We start from the raw sequence: 18,868 nt of genomic DNA on the forward strand, positions 1-18,868 counted from the left end.
AATGTGAATAATATACCATTGTGTGTTTATGTCATAGACACACATTAACAATATATACACACACACTCTTTCTTGAGGGGGGGGGGGGGGTGAGGGGGGCGAGGGAGGTTGAGGGTCAGTGTTTATATTAGTGTGCTGTGGGATTGTGGGGCTTGGCACTCCACTATACCCTGAGATGCAAGAACAGGGCAGGGACAGGATATGAGGAGGGCTTGGCTCTCATCCCCACACACACACACACTAGTTCATTCACAAACCCCAAACACACTTTCAAATCCCCGTCCTACCCCCACTGCCCTTGACAAAGGGGTTAATAAACTTGTTTTGAATTCCTTCACCTCTTAACAGGATCTACATTCCAAGCCTCGAAAATAGTGGTTTAAACAAAGACAGGAAGTACTGTGAGCTCACTTCCTGTCTCCGTCCTCGCATTTATCTTAGTCTTGCAGGCAGAGCTTGCTATACTACTCTACACCCCACCCTGACACCAGGCAACCAAACACACTGAAAGTTCCCTGTAGCCTTCACCCAACAACCTTCATCCAATCAATTTACCCCACCCCACCTTAACACCAACCTAATCACTTTTTATCGAAGGCCAAAATCCGCACACACCATTAAATGTTTCCCCATCTAACCCCCAGTCATCCTCCAAATGAAAAGACACACTTTAGTCTTTCACTTAACCACGCTCACCCAACCCGCAAAAACATGCATGCATACATGCACACATAAGCATGCACAGACACACACACACAGCGGACACACACACACAAACGCAGAATTTGCCTGCCGTCAGACTGGTCCTAATTAAGCACCAGTCTGCACCCAACAATGCCAGTTTCCTGGCGCTCCATTGAAGTGTGCAGACTTTTGAACGGTGAGCAGCAAAGTGTACATGGGCTACATGTGTCCAGGTTAACTTCCTGTTTGATTCCAATCACAACCTGCTGTGAACCCTGACCCTTGATCCCATGGCATGTTGCCGTGGGGAGTGCAGCTTGGCAACGGTAATGGTGTTTTTACGAAGTCCGACTCTAGGAGACCGAGTGAGGCGGTTTCAGTTCTCGGGTTCTAAAAAGACCCGTCATCTCGTTAAACGTTCCATTTCGCTGTTTCTTTGATCAAGTTCACTAAGCGTGTGTAACGTTCGATCATCTGAAAGCGACACTCATGACATATGCAAATCCACCTCTTCAAACACAGAGCAGAGCAGCAGATATGAAAAAAAAGGCCTGTACGAAAATAGCTTGCGAGTCCGAGGGCTTGAGATTTGTCAGGCCCAGAGCAACGTGATAGCCGGTGTGTTAGGCTTGGATGAGGCAGAGCAGCCTGTTCTGTCCCAGTCGGGCGACGTGAACACACAGCTTCGACCTACACAAAGGACATTGTCACGTAACGGGCCGTTTATGTTGCGATAATGGGTTAATCGCTACATTAGCAGTGGGGCGGTGGGGAAAAGGGGCTGGGGGTCCTTGGGGAGGGAGGCGGAGGAGGAGGTGGGGGGTTGGGGGGGGGGGGGCAGGAAGACTCGTTCAGTCTTCCGCAGCGCTGGGACTCGATCTCCAAGAGCAGACGGTTCGCATGCAACAATTTGGGGCCTCCAAAAAAACAAACGACATAACACATGATAGAAAGAGAGATGGGAGGGAGAGGTGGGCCAAAAGAAGTGAGGAATACTTGTGGAGGGATGGATACAGGGGCATGGGGGAAAGTAGAGGTGAAAGAGAAATGGATGACAGAAAATAGTAGGTCAGACAAATAGAGCCAGGGTGGATTGGAAGGCCAGGTGAGCAGGGGGACAGCTGGGGGAAGGGAGGGGGAGCCCAGGGACGTAGAGAGGTGTGGAAGACAGCGAAGGGGAGAGAACCCAGTGCCCAGTTAGATCTGAGGATCTACAGGAGGGGGATATAATAGCTACAGGACAAAGAAGCATGTCACCCTGAGACAGAGAGAGAGAGAAAGAGAGATCGAGATTAAGAAGCAAAGCCGGGACACCCTGTACAGACTACAGGAGAGGGAGAATGAACACTTATCAACAGCCGTATCAACAGCCTCCAGTTTATTTTTCAAACCGTCTTAAGTAAAACAAAGTCATTCTTCTCCGACCACCCTGGGCCTGACTTGGGTTGCGTTCAGGGATGCAAAACAAGCCCTGTGATTTTGCTCTCTCTCGGCCGTTCTCCCACTCTTGCTCCCTCTCTCTCACTTGCTTCCTCAGACTCTCTGTCCCTCCCTCTCTCTCCCTCTCTCTCTCTCTTCAATATTTAGCAGCCATGTCGTCTATTTCTCCACCTGCTCCACATCCCCTTATTGGGACCATCTGTAGGGCCTCGCAGGGCTGTTTATAAGATACCCTGGAACACACGTCCCCGGGTCCAGCACACCAAACATATTTCTGTCTTTTCTTTCTCTCTCTCTCTCTGTCTCTCTCTCTCTCTCTCTCTCTCTCTCTGGCATATCACTCTTTTAGAAAAACCTCTCTTCACTCTCGCCGTTTTTGGTCCCCTTTTGCGTACGTTTTTTGGTTTCTTTTTCCCCCTCGCATTCTTTCTCCCTCTCTCCGTCCGTGTCTCTGTCTCTCCTTTTCTCTCATTCCTCTTTCTCTGCGTAAACTGAAACCCCCCACAAAGGAGCGACTGCGATACTCCGGTACCCCGGTCAGCAGTGTCCATGCGAGAGCATGTTCTGTTCCCTGACTGGGGTTAAGATTTAAAGACTGCTAATGTGGGGGGGGGGGGGGGGGGGGGGGGGGGGTCACTGACCCCGGCACTCCTCCCCCCCCCCCCGCTCCCTCCTGTCCTCCCTGTTCCCCCCCTCTGCTTCTGCCCAGAGGAGTGCAGTGGGGTCCCCCTTTTTAACAAGTCTCGACAGACCTATCCGTCTTCCTTGAGAGCTTGTCAGTCGGTGGGCAGGCATTCATCATGCTGGGAAGTGGACCAGGTCCCATGTGGAGGACAGAGGCTCCCAGGGAGAGAGCTAGCCCAGGCAGACGGGCCCAGGGCTGGGGTGTGGGGCACAGGACATCGGCCCCCTTCTTCTCCTTCCAGGGGCAGCCATGCCCCAGCTGTCTGTGTCATGTTACCCCCTCTGTTCTCCTGTGGAGTTCCCTGGGGTTGCACAGTGGGGCCGAGGGAGCTGTGTGTGTGTGTGTGTGTGCGCGTGTATCCTCTTTTAGCGGAAGGTTATCAGTGTAGCATGAGAGGATCGGAGAGTGTATGGGAGATAACAGGTAGACATACACACACACCGATAAAATGTTTTATCTGTGGTGACCAGCCCCCCCTAACAAGCCTTATTTTTACATTTACATTTAATCATTTAGCAGACGCTCTTATCCAGAGCGACTTACAGTAAGTACAGGGACATTTCCCCCAAGGCAAGTAGGGTGAAGTACCTTGCCCAAGGACACAACGTCATTTGGCACGGCGGGGAATCGATCCGGCAACCTTCTGATTACTAGCCCGACTCCCTCACCGCTCAGCCATCTGACTCCCTTATCACTGTCTTTAGCCAGGTTCCTACACCCATTCCACTCTACAGCTTGGACAACTCGTGCGTGTGTTTGACCCCTGATATTCAAAGGGTTGTCCAGTTTTAGGTCCATTACTTATCTTGCATTCCTACACACAGTGTGTTTATATATATCTGGGGGCCCTTGAATGAGTTTCCTGCTCGCGGTGTTCACCTTGTAATATGGTGGATGTCAATGACCTCACCTAACGTCTCTGTGAAAAAAGGCACCAGACTGAATGAAGAAATCGTCCTCCGTTTTTCTCTTCAACTCAAACTCTTGACAGTAATGCATGTAATGCTTTGTTTTGGTCAGGGTTAGAGGTAACACGTAACTGCTTTCTGTCTCAGGAAGAAAGTTCTTAAAAAGAGTTATTGGGTTGTCCTATCGGAAGAATGTTCTTAAATTTGGTCTGAGGAAATTTCATGGTTCATCTGTCAACCCAGCAGGCTCATAAAAAACAAATATACAAGTTATTTGTTTGCAATATAAACAGTATATGCATCGTCTAATGGCCTTTCTGGTCCTCCCCCTCAATAATGTGGAAGGTTCCTTGTCTTGTGATTAAGCCCTATGGGTCCAGGGTATACGGTGCAGTCCCAGCACAGTCAGCAGTCTACCAGGAGGGTCTATGTTGCAGTCTCAACAGTCGGCTTGTTATTAGCCCAACACAGGCTTCTGAGCAGGTGAATGTAAGACTAGACCCCTGTTTGTTTGTTTCTTTACCCCTTCCCTCTATTTTTGCTCCTTCATTTATGTCTTCATCCTTCCTTTCCTCTCTCAGCGGCAGGTAGTTCCCAGGACCCGGCACAGCGGGAGTCCCCCCAGATGGTGGAGCCATGATTGCAGATCACCTCCATTCAACACTGCTGTCTTTTCTGTCTCTTTTCGTCACTCTCTATCTCTCTTGTTACTTAGTCACTCAGTCCATGCTGCTTTGTCCACATACGCGGGTTATTTGAGGCACCTGTTGTCTATTCTTTTAGTCTTTACATTTGTTTTAGACCTGAGTGACACACACGCTGAAAGGGAAGTCACCTTGAATGTTGTGACACCATTGTGTCAGAACGTGTGTGTGTGTACTTTCTACTCCACGAGGACAAAAAAACATCCTTTGTTTGTGTCACCTGTTGCCTTGGGCCAGACGGTCAACATGAAGGTTGGGAGGTCACAGTGATGTGATTGAGTCAGCATGGCGCTTCACGCAAACACAGATGGACCGACCTAGTTTAAACCGCTAGCTCCTAACGGTCATAAAAACGATACATTCAAACTCATCTGTTTCACATCCTCTACATTTCCTTCTGCTTTTTTTAGGTGACGGCCAAAAGTTTAAAGCGCAAATTTCTCACATTTCCCCTGTATTATTTATAACAACGTCATTATTCAACTCTGTTCGCTTGACAGACTGCTGGTGTAAAGAACTGACTCTGGCTCTTGTGTTTCTATGCGGCTTGACCTCTCAACCCGTTGATTGAGAGGTAATTTATTTTTCATCTAGAAACACTGGTTTTATTACCATTACTCTAATGCAGTCAGATGAAAAAAGTGAGGGTTCTTACACGTTTATTTTCATAAAAGTAACCGCTACCATCAAATGGACCCTGAAATTGGTCCAATTTATTGGCCTGCTTCCCGTTTGCCCTCTCTCTCTCTCCTTACCTCTCTCTCTGTTCCCTTGAACACACATCCCCAGTCCACCACACCAAACATCTCTCTCTCTCTGTCTTTATCCTCTCTCTCGTCCTCTCTGTCTTTATCCTCTGTCTCTCTCTGTCTCTGTCTCTCTCTCTGTCTCTGTCTCTCTCTGTCTTTCTCTGTCTCTGTCTCTCTCTCTGTCTCTCTGTCTCTCTCTGTCTTTTTCTGTCTTTCTCTGTCTCTCTCTCTCTCTCTCTCTCTCTCTCTCTCTCTCTCTCTCTCTCTCTCTCTCTCTCTCTCTCTCTCTCTGTCTTTCTCTGTCTTTCTCTGTCTGTCTCTCTCTCTCTCTTTTGCCTCTCCGTCTTCACCCTTTACAATTCCTATTCACTCTTACCCTGGTATGGGTTACAGAACACAGTGTGTGTGTGTGCGCTTTTAATGTGTATGCATGTACACACGTGTGTATTTCTGTGTGTGTGTGTGTTCCCACCCTCTCCTATGAGGTAGGCCTGTAACCGGAGCTGGGATGTTACACAGGTGCCTGTGATGAATAAGAGTTGCTTGTAATCCATAATGATGGCTGTTGGCCTTAGGCCAGGCTGAACATTACAACTCCCTCATGCTGCTTTATGGGTGTCAGGGCCCACACCTCCCTCGCTGCTTGTCCTGTGGTCTCTACAGAACACTAAACACTGCTCCATAACAGCCACCAGAACACCCGTGATCCTGGTCTCTACAGAACACTAAACACTGCTCCATAACAGCCACCAGAACACCCGTGATCCTGGTCTCCAGGCAGCTGAGGCCCTGCATCTAGTATGAGCTCATCACATGGAAGTCATTCCCAAACGTGTTTGTGTCCTGACCAATTAACATCCTCCCCAAGTCACCGAAACAGATAAAACCATGACTCATCGGAACTCCCTGACTTTCAGCTGCAATGGACAATGACTGTTATGAACCACCAAACCACCACCCTGGTCTCCACCCACCCCAGGGTCGGCCTCTATGCCCGCGTGAGGCCTTCCTGGTCCCTGACCCCGACCGAGGGGGGGCCACCCAGACCCTTCTCTCTGCTCACCGCTCATCCTGGTGAGAAGGAGGATGTTGGGTGTGAAGTCATGTCCTGGTCTGGTTCTAAAAAAAGAGATGAGTGAAAGAGGGGTGTTTACATGGGAGGAGAGTCTACTGGTGACACAATGGAGATGATTCGGGTAGTGACGTCTTTGTCCCTTTTTCTCGGTTTCTCTGTCTCATTGTATCCCCTCGCATTCTTCCTGTATATTCTTCTTCTTCTACTCCCTCATACGCGCTTTTTGGATGAGGTTGTTTCCTTTCAACCCCCGTGTAAGTTCTGTCAGCTTGTTGACCCTGCCCACATTCTGTCTCCATACTGTTGCATGCTGGGATGCCCGTATTTCGATTGCGCTAGCAGCGAGTCAAATGGGGAGCCAGGTGGTGTGTACGAGCAGAGGACCATCTGTGCCGGAATCTTCTGCCAGGGGTCCATGTAGAGAAGGCAAACTGGAGAACAATAGAATACTATTTCATCTCCATCGCTCAGTGCCTGCTTGCTATCTATGGTAGTGGACACAACTAGAGAACTCGCTTACACACAAACAGAGTCACACACCAAGTCAAACACACACGCACGTTTCAGTTTTTGAGGCTCTACCAGTGGTTTTTACCAGTGAAAGCAGCCCTCGCATAGTAGAGAGGGAACAAAGACAGGTGTTGCAGGTTATCTGTGGCGAATAGTTGGTTCCTTCCTCTGAGAGCCGTGTCCTGGCCTGTTTGAAGAGGTCATTAGTTCTACTGGGCCACGCTGCAGGACCCCCTGCATGTACCCTTCTGACTGCCTGACTCTTGATCCACTCAGAAAAAATTGTTCCAGGTATAGTTAAATGGGTTGTAATGGTTGTTGGGCTTGCTATGAGAATGACATGGTATTATGTGCATTGTGTTTTTTCAAAGTCAGTCAGTCAGTCAGTCAGTCAGTCAGAGGAGGTCTTGGTGGAACACACAACCTTCAGAGATCAAGGAGCTGTGTCCTGTGTGGAACCTGCTTGCTCAGACAAACAGCCCCATTAGAAACCATGTATCTCTGCCATGGCATATGGTGTGTGTGTGTTCGTGTGCACAACTCTAGCGTGAACTTGTAAGGACTAAGATGGAGGGGTGGGTTGGCACACTTCATTAAGGGAGAAACAAGAGTCTCCGAGATCAAAAGAGACTTCATATCAAATAGAATGAGGCAGCTTACAAAGCGACATAGATACCACTTTAGGGTGAGTGACTCCTTGGCCTTGCAGCTCGTCCCCCTTACATTCCTGTCTGAGTGGATGTGTTCTCCGGGGAAATCTAGAAAGATTACATGAGATTTCGTCTAAAAGAAGGAAAATCGGACTTGATTCAAATCTTTTGAAGGCAGACAGTTCGAATGCTCTGTCTATGGCCTACATGGCTGACAATGTGTGGTTTGTGTATTGTCTTTAATCCTCAATTTTACTCTTAAAATAATTGCTGTGTGCTCTGTGGACAGAGGGGAAAACATCATATTTTCAGTGATGTCGAGTTTTTTATCTATCATTTGTTATCTTTGATCCATTTCATCATGTCCATAATGTTTGGTCTAAATCCAACGTTGTGGTCGAAAAAGCCCTGATCTCCCTCTGCTGTTGTGAATGAGTAGCGCAGGACAGTGACTCAAATGCAACGGACATGTGAACATGCCTCATCCTTCTGTCAAAGGAGAGGTAGAGAGAGGAGAGAGAAAGAGAAGGGGCAATAGAGAAATCCACGGTAGGGAGACAGAGAGAGATGAGCGGTACCAAGCAGTAGGGATTGACTCATTCGATCGAGTGAAGCTTAGCTTTTTCCTCCCGATTGATCTACTCCTCTCACACCGTCATCTCATCCTTGACTTAACATGAATGTTCTTTCGGCCGTAGCTGATCGAGGGGTGGTGGTGGTGGTGTGGGGGGGGGGGGGGGGGGGGGGGGGGGGGGGGGGGCTGAGGGAGTGAAGGGGAGTGGGGGTTCAGATGGGGATGGAGACGGTGGTCTGTGTTTATGGTGAGCTTAGTAACTGACCCGTCACCTGTCTCTGAATAAGCCCTGGAGGGGCCTCCCCAAAGTCTCCCTCCCCGTCCTCGACCCGCTCTGACCTCACGTGACCTGCTCACGGCTCCTCCAGGGTCGCCGGGCTCCACTGCCGGGAGATGACAGAGAGAGATGGAGGGAGATTTAAAAGAGGATGGAGGGAGAGGAGGGGGGGGGGGGGGGGGGGGTTGGGCCTTGTTCTTTTGATCCCCAGTGACCTCCGTCCTTCTTTCTTTGACAGTGATCACCTCCCCGCCTCCTCTCCACCTCTCTCCCCTCCCTCCCTCCCTCCCTCCCTCCCTCCCTCCCTCCCTCCCTCCCTCCCTCCCTCCCTCCCTCCCTCCCTCCCTCCCTCCCTCCCTCCCTCCTTCCCTCCCTCCCTCCCTCCCCTCCCTCCCTCCCTCCTCCTCCCTCCCTCCCTCCCTCCCTCCCTCCTCCCTCCCTCCCTCCCTCCCTCCCTCCCTCCCTCCCTCCCTCCCTCCCTCCCTCCCTCCCTCCCTCCCTCTCTCTCTCTCTCCCTCCCTCCTTCCTTCCTTCCTTCCTTCCTTCCTTCCCTCCCTCCCTCCCTCCCTCCCTCCTTCCTTCCTTCCTTCCTTCCTTCCTTCCCTCCCTCCCTCCCTCCCTCCCTCCCTCCCTCCCTCCCTCCACTCCGTCTTCACTACAGAACCACTTGTCGGATCACAACTCAAGTTTCAGCCGAGACCAAGAATTGGCCTTACATGGGTCGGGTGACTTTTTGGTCCAACATCTGCTCCTCAACATCGAATCCCCTCGTACCTGTTTGTGCGTGTTGTTGTAGCATATCAGCATCTGTTATCGGAGCTCAATTTTGCATTCGAATTACGCCAACGTCCGGTAACTCGTGGATTTCCTCTGCAGCGATAACGGCGACGCACGGCGAACCTGGCACACGCACCGCACATTCAGCCCCAACGTCTACAGCCGAAGGCACAGCAACGACCCCCCCCCCCCCCCCACCACCACCATCACCACTCCTCCTACTCCCTGCTCTGGTGAGCTTTGAGAGGATGCCCAGACCTGTCACACAGACTGATACTGTTACTGATGGGGGGAGGGAGATTGAAAGAGAGTGTGTTTGAGAAAGAGACAGGAAGCAGGGGGGGAGGGGAATGGAGAAAAAGGCTGAAAACGACCTGTTGTATACTGCAGACTTCCGCCTTCAACTAATAAGACCACAGGTGTAGCTACAGATACAGCGATGGCGCGTGTATTCGAATGCTGTACGTGTCTCGTTTTTTTTCTGGTGTCGGTGTTTGATACGTTGACGTTGTCTGGAGACATCGATTCCCAGATTAGTCTTCATTGGGTTGCTACGGGAAGAGTGGTGTGTATGCTGGGATTAGACCAGATGTTCTATCTTAATCCATGCTCACATTGGACCCTGCCAAATCTCTGTCAAGTATAAAATGACCAAACATCTACAAACTTTCATGCAAACACATAAGCACACTCACTGGCACACTCACACAAATGCATTCCTACACACTTTCTTGTTCTCCTCTCCCTTGGTAAGAAGCATTAGATAAATAGAGAGAAGAGAGACAGACTTACTAAAGAGCTGTAAGTATTACCATGCTGGCCAGGAGTTGTTAAAAGGAACAACTAAACTAAACTGTGTTGTTGTTCTTTGGATCAAGTTTAAAAGTTGTCAACTGTAAAACAGAAAATGTTCGACTTTCCTCAGAAATCAAGTATAATTCTCACCAAACTAGCAAGAGTCAACCTTGGGTCAGTGGGTTTAATACTGATAGTTATGACTAAACGATCCCTTTTCTTTGCAAACAAAAGCACAGGAACAAAAACACTGGAATGCAACAACAACAAAAAAGTTAGATAGACTAAATTTGTGAAATGTTTTTTCCTTCTCTCTGACAGAGAAAGAGTGAAGGAAGAGAAGTGCTGGTGTCTGTTGTGGACCATCAGGGTGTAGAGAGAGGAGCGCATGTCGCGATGTGTTCCTCACTGTTTTCTCTCCGACTTTTGCCTAGTCCCTCTGTTTTTCTTTCCCCCTCTTCTTTATTTTCTTCCCTTATCTCTCTCGTTTATCTTTATCTTTATGTCCAAGCGGATCTGGCCTTCGTCAGCAGCCAGAACACCCCCCCCCCCTCACCATCCTGCCTTCGTTCTTCATCCCATCCTTTCCTCTCCCTAGCCTTCCGATCCGTCTCTCTCTCTCTCTCTCTCTCTCTCTCTCTCTCTCTCTCTGGCTCTCTCTCTCTCTCTCTCCTCTTCTGTTATTCTTCTTCACCTCTTTACCAACTCCCTCCCCCCACTCCCACAAGAACACAGTGGACCCTTGGCTGACAGACCGGGGTGGAAGAAGGGGGATTTACACCTCTGGTCCTGAGCCAGGGACAGTGCCAGGGGGGCTGGGGTCCCTCGGCCACCGAGGGGGGTCTATCACGATGTCACGTGTGATTTATGCAGCATACACACACACCTACGATCGAGCACTTAGATACCGCCCCCCCCCCCCCACACACACCAGCATTCCTTCCTTGTCCCTAACCTTTCGAAAACATGACTTTACTTACCTTACGGAGACATTTGGTTTGTAAAAAGCCAAACCAGACACAGCTCAGAGATCAAGGGAATTGTGTTCATGCCCTTATAATAATAGACAGCAACAGGATAGCCATTTGACCACACTGGCTTTAAAGTATCCACAAGGGCATAACCTTATGTTAAAACCACCAAACAACAATTGTTCCTTGAACCGCAATGCAAAAAAAACACAGGTTGAAAAGCACAGGTCAGTGGTGCATGGATCATATACAGTCCAAAACTCTCTCTCTCTCTCTCTCTCTCTCTCTCTCTCTCTCTCTCTCACACTGACCGACCTAACCGCACAGCACTTTCTCCTCAGTCATAACATGGCATGTCTCAACGAGCGCCTCTTTTTCATTGTTTCAAACCGACAAACGCAGGTCCAACCGGATCAGACAACCTGTCTCAATAACCCATCATGGGTTGAAAGCTGGTGAGCCCTGAGCTCCTCCGGAGCAGGGGTGACACAAAGAGCTGAAGACCCAGGAAGGAGGTTGTTTGTGCTACGGTCCAGATCGTAGAGAGAGGGCAGGAGAGAGGAGGAGAGGAAGGTGAGAGGAGAGTATTTTGCTTGGCCTGGCATGAGCTCTGACTGTGGGGCTGGATGGCTAATGCCTCACGGACACTTAACATCAACACATGATCAGTCTTTCTGAACCCCTTAGCTTTACAGTCCAGATGAAAGATAGATTTGGAAGAATAAAGCAGTCGTGTGAATTATGTGTTGATGCTATGCCAAACGAGGCTCATTCCATAGGTCAGGGGAAGGCTTCCAATATGTGAACGAGAAAAAAATGCTGAACCCACCAATTGTTACTCCACAGCATGGCTGACTGCAAACCATTCTTCAGAAATAATCTGTTTTTAGCATTACAGAATGATTACATGAAAAATGGGTGCTCCCAAGCCAGACTGTAACCAGACTCAACAGTCTGGGTCATGCCCCCCCCCCCCCCTCCCCATGATCGTTCAATAAGAATAATGAGATTTACAGTGATTTATTAATCCCGTTGTTTTATTCATCATTCACCAGGAAGGGAATCCCGACAGTGTCCAGACTGGCTTCAAGAAGGGCCGTCCATAAGATTCTCCTGTTCTGAAAGTAGCCTGACATGAAAGGAAACGTCCCTCCCATTGAGATGGGCTGATCTACTGATGTGACTCTCGTGCCCGCCGGTTCTTCACTCTAATTCTGTTCCACACTGGGGGGGGGGGGGGGGCATGTCTGTGTGTGTGGGTATGTGTGTTTCTGTGTGTGTCTGTATGTGTGTGTTAGAACGCTGTAACATCTCAGTTGTGCAACATTCGTGGTAAAGCAAGACACACAATGACTATTTTGCTGAAAGCCCCCTTCCAGCATGTTATTGCAGCATTGCATTAACGTCCAACCACTTCCTAATACATGTGGTAAGTAATGGGAAAATGTTTCCTTGCAGCACATTAGTAACACTACCTTGGTCTGGCAGAATTATCCACACTGCTTGCGGCATAACACACCTAACGACACAATTGTGTAAACCTCTCTTATAACTGCAAAGTGATACTATAGTGCCCTCTAATGGTACTGAAATATTTGATAGTTCTTTTATGACCTGGCCAACACACAGCCACATGACTGTAAGCCAGAGAAACTGCACCCTGTCAATATTCCATGTCACATTGTCAATGTGAACTGAACTGAATATTGAGTCGCTCTTTTGACCCCTATGGACAGCGGGGTTGGTTCTGGGGGTTGAGAAGTGCCCCTATGACAACAAGCTTGGACCCCCTCGTGGCCCCCCTAAATGTAAAGACTGAAATCATTATTAGATTATATATTTTGTTGTGAACGGCTGTAATGTAGTGCTCACTACATTTAATCATAATATTAAATTATGAAATGAATTGATTTCAAAAGATTTAATAAAGAAACACTCACCCATACATGAAATATCATAGGAAATGAATAAGGGTGACTTTAGATCCATGTTGTGTTTCAAAGGGTTACGTGTATTCTGATCGTATTGTCTGGGTTAACAGCGACAATATAAGTATTAATCTGTAATATGTGGTGTCATAAGGGGCTGTGATATCGTGGTAAATATGGCTGTTGACTCAAGACAACCCCAAATACGTGATTAGTAGCCTACATTCGGGTAGTGTCTACGGTAACCAGTTGTTTTAGAAGAACCCAAAACAAAATGTTGCCTGAAGGCCAAGGTAGTTAATACATATACAGTATGTGACTGAATTGACTAGTTCTTCCATGAGCTTGTGTAGCTTGCATTGTAAAGCAGCAATATTGTGTGTTTTACTCTTGTGCAATCAAATCCCACTTCATGCGAGCTTGCAAATGTTTTATTTTGTTTCCATGTATTTTGTCGTGAATGGCTGTAATGTAGTGCTCACTTATACTTTCATATTCGGCGCAGCAAATATGAGATCCGACTTGAAAATCGCCAGGAATATGTTGGTGAATTTCTGACGAATCGGGTGATAGAGGCAGACGGCAGCTGCTGCTGTTCGGTGAATGCACAGCTGGCATGCTTACATTTACATTTAGTCATTTAGCAGACGCTCTTATCCAGAGCGACTTACAGTAAGTACAGGGATATTCCCCCCGAGGCAACTAGGGTGAAGTGCCTTGCCCAAGGAGACAACGCCATTTGGCACGGCGGGGAATCGATCCGGTAACCTTCGGATTACTAGCCCGACTCCCTCACCGCTCAGCCATCTGACTCCCACTTACGCTTACGCAAACCTGTTGGTCTGGAAACCCAACTGGGTTGGGAAACCAGTTGAGCGATAACACCTGAACAACATTAGCAACCGTAGCTTTCGGTCTTCCTCTGCGAACATCTTACACCTCATCTAGCTTGCTAGTAGGCTAAATTGTCACATTTAGAAAAATGAGAGTAACTTGTCAAACGCTATTACGATATGTGATGATCACATCTGTATCGTTTCATGCTGTCGAACCTTTCATAGTTGAACTTCTTGTAGGTACCGTTGCAGCTTTTTGGGGTAGTCGGGAAAGTTGTAACCCAAAATGGATACAATTCAATTCAACAGGTCAGATTAAATGTCTTGATCATTGACTATTAATAAATGATAAATTAGACCCTTTAGCTACCATGCCATAATGTTTACCGTGTAGCCAACTGTACTGCTTCGGGGTGGCTGCTCAAACTAAGATAGCTAGCTTTAGCTAGGTGTACGTACACCTACCTTATTTAAATGTCTACCCCACTAGCAAGATTTATTGTGAATTCGACTGTTTGACTGTTGTGTCTCCTACTATTGCGAGGGTAAATCAGACTGACGAGGCCACTAATACACTTCTTCTCTTTTAGGATTGGAAGTAGACCTGCAGAGAAAAATGTTTGGTCAGCATATACTAAATAATTTTAAATTACTTTTTGTTTTCTGAGCTTTTATTTTGAAAGGTTTTGTCAGAAATCAACGGGAAATGAGACTAGACTCAGCCTTCTGAAATTGGACATCAACCTTTGAGCAGTCAGCTGTCAGTGCCGCCGAAAGGGAATTTCAGGATAATACTGTAAATTTCAATTATCCGGAGGCCTGGTGACATTGATTGCGAGATGAAGCCAAAAAGGGGGTCATGGTTGTTTCTGCTGTGGACGCTGCTGAATTTCACTTTGATTTCAGCGATTGATCCTATCAGTACCAGCATAGCGGTTGGCATGGCTGCCACTCTCACTGGCATCCTAGCAAACTACAAAAGTATTTTTTACTTATTCCACGAAGGTTGCCGACCAGATTGGATCGCCTTGAACAGATCAGGTAGGTTGAAGGTAAAGCGAGCATGGTATCAGGGGCATCGTCAGCTAAGTATTCTCATAACACCAAAATGTGATGCCTACTTTTCGCAATCGTCTTGTAGTTGACAACTTCTTTTCCCAGCCCACCTGTGGCTGTCACAGTGAAGGCCAGCTTTGAAAAAGAAAGCACGTGAAGCAGTCAGCATAAAAGCTATTATGTGTAATCCAGAGAGGCTAGCAGTTAGCGAGCTAGCTTTGAAAGGAGTCCTCCCTCGCTTCAGAGGTGTCTTCAAAGCCACGCCTCCACATCACACAGCCTACACTAACATGTCCACAAGCTACATGAGCTAAATGCTTAATTTCATTAACAGAATATATAGGTAAATAAATAAGTAAATACCTGTCCAAAATTTTAGTCTTAGCTTTTACTTGTAGTTCAGGAGGAACACAAAGTTGCTGTGGTTTGCCCTCCATTGTCACGCAAGTTTGCTCAGCACAGCAACAAGCATCCCACGTTAAAGGATGCTGGAACAAGTTGCCCGGCGGTGTGCAAATATTGAGAGAAGAACATCCTATCATTACATTCGGGCCGAATGTAATAATTGGTCAATCATTCTTTAGTCCTGTCACTTCCACAGATATATTTTTACATTAAGACCACTTAAATTATTGATTGCTGTCAGGATGTGAAGAGACCAACCAGTATAAATTTTTTATTTTATTTGAAAAAGATTACACACCCTAGCTTTAATTGCTAATTATCATTGAAGTGGTTCACTAATGCATGAAACATAGCAAGATATTGTGTTTTTATTATGCGTTTCAATTGAACTGAAGCCACCAATGTGCGTTTTGGAGCACCGAAGTTATCGTACTAGTAGTGTTATTGAACTAGTAGTGTTATTGCACTAGTACGGTCCTAGGGCTTCGTTTTGGCTAAGCTACAGCTAGTTACTTTAAATTGAAGCATTATTTTGAAAACGAATGATTGGCCAAATAAATTATTGAAACCACTTCCCCTATTAATTTCAATAGTGTATTTGTGGACCTGGGTTAATAAAAGTAATTTCTGATAGTCAATAACCGATAGTCCTATTTTGTGTGGCTGAATGAAGTTGGCTCTTGAATGAATGTTTAGTGTGCAACAATGACTGTCGCAAAGTCACGTCTAACGTAACAGGATATAGCCTGTTTGCTTACTAACGAGTGGGTATCTGGCTATGGAACAACAGTAACAACCGTAGATTTCGGTTCTCCTCTGCGCACATTTTAAAACTCATATAGCTTGCTAGTAGGCTAAATTGTCACATTTAGAAAAATGAGAGTAACTTGCAAAACGCTACTACGATATGTGATGATCGTATGTGTAGCGTTTCATGCTGTCGAACCTTTCATAATTGATATTCTTGTAGGAAGCGTTGCAGTGTGGTGGGGTAGTCGGGAAAGTTGTAACCCAAAATGGATGGAATTCAATTCAACAGGTTGGATTAAATCTCTTGATGACCATTAATAACCAATTAGTTTGCTCCTTTAGCTACCATGCCATAATGGCCAATACTGTGTAGCCGACTGTACTGCTTGGGGTGGCTGCTCGAACTAAGCTAGCATTGCGTCTTGAGCTAGGTGTACGTAGCTACACCTGCCCTATTTAAATGTCTACCCCACTAGCAAGATTTGTTGTGAATGTATCTGTTTGACTGTTGTAGCTACTACTATTGCGAGGGTAAATCAGACTGACGAGGCCACTAATACACTTCTTCTCTTTTAGGATTGGAAGTAGACCTGCAGAGAAAAATGTTCGGTCAGCATATAGCTTCCAAAGTCATATCGAAAGCTGTAACAGGTTTCATGAACAATAAGAACCCAAAGAAGCCCTTGGTCCTATCTCTCCATGGGTGGACTGGCACAGGGAAGAACTTCGTCAGCCATCTAATAGCTGAGAACATCTACAGAGAAGGAATGAGAAGTGGCTTTGTCCACATCTTCACATCCGAGCTTCACTTCCCTCATCCAAGTCAGCTTGAGATATACAAGGTACCCAGACCATCCTTCATATGAAGCCAAACCTATGCCTTTCGGGGAATCAGGAAATATGTAGTCTAACTTTGTTTACACTACCAAGAAAAACGATGTTTTGTGTTACTTACTCAGTCCCAGTTGCAGCAGTGGATCAAGGGTAATGTTACCAACTGCCCACGATCCATGTTCATCTTTGATGAGATGGACAAGATGCAGCCCGGTCTTATTGACAGTATCAAGCCATACCTGGACTACTACGAAAAACTGGATGGCGTTTCATACCGTCAAGCCATCTTCATCTTCCTCAGGTGGGACACGCACCACCAGTTTCCAGGTTGTAACAAGAAAACACTTGAACAAATGACATGAACACTTCTAAAGCTTTTGTGTCAGTGTAGGTCAACAGGGATTGGCAGAGATTTATATTGCAAAAACATTGTGTTGATGTGTGTTTTGAACTAACAGCAATGCTGGCGGAGAGCATATCACAGAGACGGCCCTGGAATTCTGGAAGGCTGGGAGTGACCGAGAGGAGATTAAGCTGAAAGACCTGGAGACGGCGCTCTCTCTTTCCGTGTTCAATAACAAGAAAAGTAAACTTATGTCCTATCTCTGCCATCCAAACTCCATGAGCAGCAAAAGAATGGGGTTACACCTTAATACCTTGATTTTTCCTAGAATGTCATCTGTTATACTGTGCTGGTTCTTACTATCTTACTATTTATCTTTCTCTCGGGTTCTCTAGGTGGCTTATGGCACACCAGTCTGATAGACAAGAATCTGGTGGACTACTTTGTTCCCTTCCTGCCTCTGGAGTACAGACATGTGGTCATGTGTGCCAAGGCAGAGATGGTCAGCAAGGGACTGAAGCCCGACTCCAATATCGCGGACAAGGTGGCGAGTGACCTTGTCTACTTTCCTAAGACTGAGAGGGTCTTCTCTGTCAAAGGCTGCAAGACCATTGGGCACAAGTTGGACTACTACACATAGACGTCGAGAGCCTCCAATCGTCCAAGAGAACCTTACTGTTGCCTTCTGTTTGCACTTTCTTCTGGAAAAGTCTCAGTCGATCCGAGTGATGAAGTCAGTAACTGAACTCTAATTGAGAGAGGGTTGTTACCCCTTATATTTACCAGCTTCCTTATTCTCATGTGGAGGACATCGACAGGTGACTTTGATCTTTGATGATGTTACATCTCCATGCAGCTAATTCAACGAGTTACTTGAATTAGGGAGAAAAGAAGCAATACCAGAAGGGAAAGACTATCCTTGGAAACAATCGAGGTGCCTAACGATCCCGGCTTTTATCTACGTTTAAATCTGAAATACAATTTCCTATTTTAGAGGGGGTTATGTCACTCTCATGAGCGATAAATGAAGTGTAGTCATGTTTTTAAAATAAATGGGGTAAATGAATTGTCATTGGAAAAAGCACTCACAAACGGTGCAATTTTGGTGCACTTGAGCCCTATTTGTATTTTGCTGGTTGATAATACTTTGTGTACTTTTTATTCCAACATGGAAATATATGCCTTGATCCTCAGGTGTGCCTGTATGTTTGACAGAAATCGTTAAGCATTTCACCAGCATACTCCTGATCACATTCTTTCATTTTGGTTCTCGTCTGTTAAATTCAGCAGGTAATGTACACTTAAAGTCAAGACACTGGTTTTATTTAAGATTGTGCTAACTGTGCCTGACATGCAGTGTATTGTACATGCATATACATGCAGTTACAGTTAACGGCCCAAACATTAGTATCATGCACTTTCATCAAAGGCCTCTTGTATTTGATTTTTGTATGAAGTTGGCAAGTTTGTTTTGGGTTATATTTAATGGATATCAACATGGCTATTCTGGATGATTGAGGGGATTTTTATCAATGCTACTGTAAGGTTTGCATGTACCCAAAGAAAGTCAAATTCCTGTTTTCACTCAAACCAGGTAGGAAACTTGGACCTTGTAAAGTGCTTGCTGTCAAAGCTGAGAGAGATTGGACTGGTCAACGCACTGCAGATTTATCATGTAAGGCCAGCTACTGCTTTGGGGGTTGTATGGAATGTGTATTCTGTCACCTTCTGTATCTTCCAAGCCATTATTGTTAAATGAATCTGTTAGATGCCAATCCACAAAGACTTGAGTGCCAATATACCCAAGTGAGAGCTTCTCCACTACTGTTCATGTCTGGTCGTAATTTGCCTAAATCGGAAACCCAAATAAAGCCTAGTGATTTTTTTTGTGCCTCTTATTATTTTGATAAATTAATT

The 18,868-nt window shown here is 46.5% G+C and overlaps 1 protein-coding gene across 3 annotated transcripts; it reads left to right on the forward strand.

The window, feature by feature from the left end:
- Nucleotides 1-13,585: 13,585 nt before the first annotated feature.
- On the forward strand, nucleotides 13,586-18,836 carry tor1 (torsin family 1). 3 transcript variants are annotated; one of them, XM_047044739.1, is made up of 6 exons: nucleotides 13,586-13,872; nucleotides 14,154-14,604; nucleotides 16,351-16,616; nucleotides 16,734-16,909; nucleotides 17,067-17,194; nucleotides 17,347-18,836. In XM_047044739.1, the coding sequence occupies exons 2-6, from the start codon at nucleotides 14,403-14,405 to the stop codon at nucleotides 17,589-17,591; spliced, it is 1,017 nt and encodes a 338-aa protein (XP_046900695.1). In that variant the 5' UTR covers nucleotides 13,586-13,872; nucleotides 14,154-14,402; the 3' UTR covers nucleotides 17,592-18,836. The 3 variants fall into 3 exon arrangements, with proteins under 3 accessions (XP_046900695.1, XP_046900697.1, XP_046900696.1); XM_047044741.1 differs by lacking the exon at nucleotides 14,154-14,604; XM_047044740.1 differs by lacking the exons at nucleotides 13,586-13,872; nucleotides 14,154-14,604 and adding an exon at nucleotides 15,678-16,063.
- Nucleotides 18,837-18,868: the final 32 nt, after the last annotated feature.

This window comes from Hypomesus transpacificus, chromosome 22 (genome assembly GCF_021917145.1).
Source record: "Hypomesus transpacificus isolate Combined female chromosome 22, fHypTra1, whole genome shotgun sequence".
Taxonomy (NCBI): Eukaryota; Metazoa; Chordata; class Actinopteri; order Osmeriformes; family Osmeridae; genus Hypomesus; species Hypomesus transpacificus.